At 36.1% G+C, this 6,625-nt stretch overlaps 1 protein-coding gene across 1 annotated transcript; it reads left to right on the top strand.

The window, feature by feature from the left end:
* Nucleotides 1–1,419: 1,419 nt before the first annotated feature.
* Nucleotides 1,420–3,206, top strand: LOC116116242 (uncharacterized protein At5g39570-like). Its single transcript, XM_031402338.1, has one exon. The coding sequence runs from the start codon at nucleotides 1,714–1,716 to the stop codon at nucleotides 2,767–2,769; it is 1,056 nt and encodes a 351-aa protein (XP_031258198.1). The 5' UTR covers nucleotides 1,420–1,713; the 3' UTR covers nucleotides 2,770–3,206.
* The last annotated feature ends 3,419 nt before the right edge of the window (nucleotides 3,207–6,625 follow it).

The raw sequence follows: 6,625 nt of genomic DNA, 5'->3' as shown, positions 1-6,625 counted from the left end.
CTAAGATCTTCTTCTTCTCCTGTTGAGCCAAATTTAGAGAATAGTTGGCTTAGAACCCTAAAAATAAGTGGATGAAGGGGAGGACTGAAGTAAAACTCTAATTCTAAGGCTTACTCACGCAAATAGATGTTGGATTTCACATTTTACTCACTCTTTCGGCCGATCCAAACCCTTTTCCTCCTTTTTCTTCCTCCTTTCTTCCTTCTTCTTTCTCTCTTTTCCTTCCTTTCTCTCCTTTCTTCTTCTTCTTCTTTTCTTTCTCTTATCTTCTCTCGGTCGGCCCTAACTTAATATAAAGGAGTTGACTTGCAAAATTTTATTTGCCCCCTAAATTTTCAAAAAATCTCGTATTACCCCCAAACACCTCATCATTTCATAACAGAATGTCCCCCGTATTTGTCGTCCCTTTCAGACAGTCCAAATGTATCACATCTTTTCAATTTGGACCCTGACATAATATTTCGGAAACTGACATTAACCCATTTTGTAAATCATGGGACACCCGTTCCTATCCTCAGGCAAATCTTTCTAGGCATGAACGACACCGTTCCCCAGGTCGTTCATCATTTTTCCCAAATTAGGGAAACTTCCAGACAAATTTAGAACGCCCGTTCCATCTAGACGAACGCTCGTTCTTCAATCCAAGTAAGCCGTTTCCCGTTCTACTTCCAGGAATGGTATATATATATTCCCGTTTGAAAAAAGTGAAAAACATGTATGTCAAGTTCTCAAAAGCAATTTCTGTGTCCCTTTAGAATTAATGGGACTGTTGTGCTAACCAATTGATTGAGGTTGATCAATTACCATAATAAATGCTAACCTTGTTAGAATTGGCGTTTAGTTAATAGTAAAATATATCGTTGATTCCATTGGACAACAATTTAGATAGAGGAATCAGAAAATGAAAAGTGACATTAATTTATACATCAGAAGCATTATAATTCGCACTAAATAAAAAAGCGCATCGATTGATATTTGCGGAGACTCGCTAACGCAGGAAAGGTACAAATAGCTCCTGAAAACAGTGAAAGATGCTCATCTTTGTAAATAGGCTAGAATGTTGGATCTTTTATTTTTTTTCTACTTACAAAGCAGTGGTATCTTCTTTCCAATCTTTGAAATGTCCACATGAAACATATGTAAAATGATTCAACTGGCTGAGTCACAATGTGATTATCCAAACGCCATCGTCTCTAACAGTTAAAACCATATCTTCAATGTATATAATACCTTTTTTCATCTGTAGGGCCGTGATGCCGACTAGACAACAAGAGTGTGGCGTGCAAGTAACTCTTTAACAAAGTTTGTGCAAGGAAACTTTTTAGATTCTCTTTCTGTCACCTTCATTTCAGCCATTTGGGAGAAATTGCTTTAGCCATCATGTGACTTGGAAATTTCTTGTCGTCACTGAAGGGCCTAGGTATTGGCAATAGTCCAATATGTAGTTGATTGCAATTAAGAAAAATCTAAGGCCACTTATCCAAACAAAATATGACATTTTCCTCACATGTATTCTAGCACTCCTTTTTTAAAGATAAAAACTGTGTGGCAGAGATAATGATACTGATACATGGATGGAAATTTAAAGGACGGAGAGAAGAATCAGAAGGTTGAATCTATTATCTTTGATTTTAGATTCTTTTTCTGTATTTACTTTGATGTTCTTATGGAGGTCTATGTTCTATAAAGACAGGGAATCGATGATTGCATAATATGGCTTACTCCAGCGCCGATTATCATCATTCTTATCTGGGTGAGAGTTATCAAATTCCCTATAGTAGAAATTATGATAATGTTCCATCGCAAGTTTTAATGGCCGATTCCAGCCAAGAATTCAGCAACCAAAACTTCTTTGAGTACAATCCCACCTCTTATTATGATGCCTATTATCTTTCTATGAACCACTCAGTAATTGCTGATTCTAGCCATGAATTCAGCAACCAAAACTTCTTTCAGTACAATCCCACTCCTTATTATGATGCTTCTTATCCTTCTGTGAACCACTCAGCAATTGCATACTCTGTATCCACATTCTGTGAGCCAAAATCCATCGTGTATGATCTTTACCATGGCGATTACAATCCTTCTGTTACTCATAGTAGAGTCTCTTACTCTATCTCAAATTCAGAGTTTGATGATACTGAATTTGAAGAATATGATCCAACACCTTATTGTGGAGGTTATGATATTACTCAAACGTATGGCAAACCCCTTCCGCCCTCAGATAATCTATGTTATCCTCGTTCGATGTCAGATTCAAGTGTTTTGCCTTCGAACGGTGTCAATCTTGGATCCATAGAGTCTCCTTACGGGAAGAAAGATGTCGACGAGTCTGCAGCAAAACCTCATATTGAAAGTAAACAAGCTCCAACCAATGAAGATACGCTGCAGGCTAGCAAAGGAGATGGACAAAACAAAGAGTATGACAATACTCACGGCAGTTCCACCGGAGAAGATGGTCATGAAAATAATTGTGAAGATAACCCTGCCAGGCCTAACAATGGAAACCGATCAAACGAAGGAAATAGCTATGAATACGACACACGAGTAACTCAAACTCCATCCGGGTATGGCTTGGAAGCAATGGACCTTTGTGAAAGCATATTTGGTTATTGGCCTTGTTTAGCTAGGAATAACAAGAGAGGCCATGATTGTCAACAAGTTTTTAATGAAGAAAGCAGCAGCAACCTGTGGAAAGAAACTGCAGATTATCTTTTTGGAAGTTCAAATCCGTATGGCGAAAACAGGGATGAAGGAGGTAGTTATTGAGATCCAATCTATAACTATGAAAGGCATTATCAGGAACAAGCTCTTCACAAACAGGTTGAGTATGATGATGATTCTTGGATGCACAAGTTTAAGATTTTTTGATCCGATCTTGTAACATGTCTATTGTTTCTTTCTGTATAATAATATTTGACAATTGACAGCATTCATGGCTTCCATATTGAGCTTGAAGTCTAGATTAGTTAGTATTATTTTAAATTTCATTAAGACTCTCCAGACTGCAGGGGACTATGCAAGATATGGCGACATCCAGAGCTAGATCCCACCTCCACCATCACGCCCAATATTGAATTTGGGGCAATTTAAGTGGCCTCGATGGAAATAATTTAGGATTGAAGAAATGAGGAAAAGGAAAATGTTTGAAACATGATATAGCCACTTTTTACATGATTGTTATTGTTCAATGACTTTTTTTTTTTTTTTTTTTTTTAAATATAGATACTGCAATCCTGAATGTACTAGTTCAATATTAAATTGTTACTTTCATTTATTTTACACATATTAAATGTAAAATTAATTATTTGTTATAAAACTGATTCTTTACTGTTATAATTAATTAACATATTTTCCCTACTTTCATTTTCAAATATTACTATTGAAAAATGGTAATTAATATTAAATTTATCTTTATTGTGTATTTGACATCTCTTTATTTGTGAACCCAGTGATAATGTAAAACTCATTTAACACAAATGATATCAAACAAAATCTTTGTTAATTACCTCAAGTNATTACTTGAACTCGATTAAAGTCGAATAATGGAACTCAATTAAAGTCGAATAATGGAACTCGATTATGGCTCGTATAAAACTGGATTACAGCTCGACTAAAACTCGATTATATGAACTCGAATTCCAATTTCAGGTATCGAGTTCAAGTTCGAACTTGAACTCGAACTCGATTCCTCGGCCTCAATCAGGCTCAAATTTGGCACTATAGTACTCGAGTCGAGTTCGATTACCCAGATACTTGACTCGACTCGGCTCCATTTCACCCCTAAACTCATGTAAAGTAAATTATTTTTTATATATAATTAATCACATAATTAGTCACATAAATATATGTCTAAATTAAATAATTAAAAACATATCACATGGATGATGTGGGAACTTACAATATAAACTTGTTCAGCTATGTCAGGCTTATGCCTTTTGCTTTTTCATTTTATGTGTGTGCACAATGGATATGTGCTTGCACACTTATGTAAGACATATGCATGTTGCATTTCATTTCGTATTTTACTTTGTGTGTGTGCATACTTTTCGCTAACATCGCATGTTTGACTTATTTTTCACAAGTTGCATTTTTTTTATCTTTACCAGTTGAGATATTTTTTGTTCATCTGTTGTGTTGTCATGAGGACCACCTACAAGTGTCCCAATATCCTCTTGTGCTCTAGGGATATAAGTTTTTTCCCTTTTTGGTTGTGGTCCCAAAAGGTAGATGGAATCTTTTCCCTTTTTGGACCAACATATGTCAGCCTTTGTTTGCTGACTTGGCAAGAATTGGGGAGTACGAAATTGGTCTATATCATCTTCATTCTTGCTCATTTGTAAAGCTAACCTTCGATATTTTATATGCTTGTGCTCTAAAATTTTCAAAGAGTATTTTTGCTCAAAGGTTCACCATATGTTATTGTGCCAAACCTTCACCATATCTTATCCTTGTTGAATGGCTGATGGAACTTGGTTCCATTGTTGATGCTAGAGCATTGCTTTGGCATGTAAAGCTTACGTGGAGCTCAAGCGTTCTTCAGGTGTGTTCCCAGTGTGAAGAGATACTAAGAGCGACAAGACAGTAAAGATTCAGAGGGTGGTGTTTAGTGTAACTAGAACAGGGAGTTCTCTTTGCTGTAGCTAAAATCAACTTTGAACTATATCTTGTAATGTTTGTTGTTTAGTGGATTTGCTTCGATCTAGATGAGGTCCCATGGATGTAGGCTAAGAGTGGTTTTAGCCGAACATGCATATGCTGGTGTGCTTTACTTTTGTTGTTTATGTATGTTGATTCATGCTTAACTTGATAACCATTAATCAACTTGGTAAAAACTTCCGCTGCACTTTACAAATGAGTACCTAAATGCTATCTAGAGTTCACCAACTCTAACAAGTGGTATCAGAGCTTGTTCTAATAAGTTGCTTCAATTGATCCTTACCCATTTTGCTTGTTTTTGTGTGAATCTGATTGGTCTTGTGTTTGGACGAAATCTGATTTGTTGTTGCATTTTGTTTTAGATCTGATGCGTGTCTATGTGTGCATTTCTGTTTGCTGTGTTAGCATCTATTTGATTGTTTTTCGTCATGAGTTTCTTTACTAAAAGAGGATATGCTCATAGACAACCTTTGTTAGAAGGTCCAAACTGCTATACATGGAGACATAGGATGCGTGCTTTTCTTAAGTTTATAGATGAAAGAGTTTGGTCCATAGTTGTGAATAGTTGGACAACCCTAGTTATTGTTGAAAATGAAGTGTCTAGACCAAAATCGGTTGCTAGTTGGACTGCTAATGAGTTAACTCTTGTAAATTATAACTCTAAAGTCATTCATGCTCTTTTCAATGCTGTTACTGTGAACAAAATGAAAGTCATAGCTAATTGTGAGCTTGCTAAGGATGCTTGGAATATGCTCCAAGTAAAAAATGAAGGAACTAGTACTGTTAAATGAAATAGACTTAGAAGACTTGTGACTGATATTGAAATCTGAACATGGATGATGATGAGACTATAAATGACTTTTATGATAGAGTTTGTGATATTTCTAATGAATGTTTTGCTTTGGGAAGAACATATTCTAATGCTGAACTTGTCAGGAAGGTTTTTTTCTCTCTACCTCGAAGGTTTATGTCAAAAGTGACCACCATAAAAGAATGTCGTGATGTGGATGCCATGTACATTGATGAACTCATTTGCTCTCTCCAAACCTATGAACTGAACCTGAAACGATAGGATAAACAAAAAATCGAGCAAAGGTTTGCTCTCAAACATGAGGTTGATTTTGATCCTTTTGATGATTGTGATTTTAATTCCTTGGATGATGAAAATTGTGCTTTACTTACAAAAAAACTTTGCTAAGTTTCTTAAGAAAAACATGAAAAAGCCTTTTGATAGTGGAAATGGCCGAAAACCTTTTGTGAAAAAGTCTTATGATCATCAAACCCCCAATGCCTTTTCAAAAAGATTTCTAAAAGATAGAGAAAAGAAAAATAAAGGCATCAAGTGTTTTGAATGTGAGAGCTTTAGGCATATACAATCTGAGTGTGTTAAGACATTGAAAAGGAAGAAAGGTAAGGCCATGGCTGCTACTTTGAGTGAGAATGAGCAAGATGAGAGTGATGAAGATGATTCGGGTGATGATGAAAATGTTCTTGCCTTCACCGTGAATCAAGAAGGTGGTAAGAGTGAGTGTTTAGATGACACTATTGACATTTATGTTAAACAACAAGAAGCTTATGATAAGATGTATGACCAATGGCTAAAGGCCATGAAGAAGTTGCAATCTCTTGGTATTGAGAATGCTACCTTGTTGAAGCAAAAGAAAGCCTTGTCTGAAAAGATTCTTGTTCTCACTACTGAACTAACTGAGGCTGAGGCCATTATTGATAAGTTAAATGCAGGTTCTCTCAAACTTGATGAAGTCCTTGGTCAAAGAAAATCCTTCAGAGATCCAGTATGGTGGGCTTTAGTCCTGGTGCTAACACAACAACTTCTAGTGCATGCACGTTTGTTAGAGCTACCAAAACTCCTGCTAAGGTTGCCGCTATAAGACAAGCAATGAAGGTAATGAAATTCATTCCTATTTGTCACTTTTGTAATAGAAAAGGTCACATCAGACCTAAATGC

This window comes from Pistacia vera, unplaced genomic scaffold (genome assembly GCF_008641045.1).
Source record: "Pistacia vera cultivar Batoury unplaced genomic scaffold, PisVer_v2 Contig767, whole genome shotgun sequence".
NCBI lineage: Eukaryota > Viridiplantae > Streptophyta > Magnoliopsida > Sapindales > Anacardiaceae > Pistacia > Pistacia vera.
Note: the sequence above shows the minus strand (reverse complement) of the source record. Positions and strands in the feature narration are given on the sequence as shown.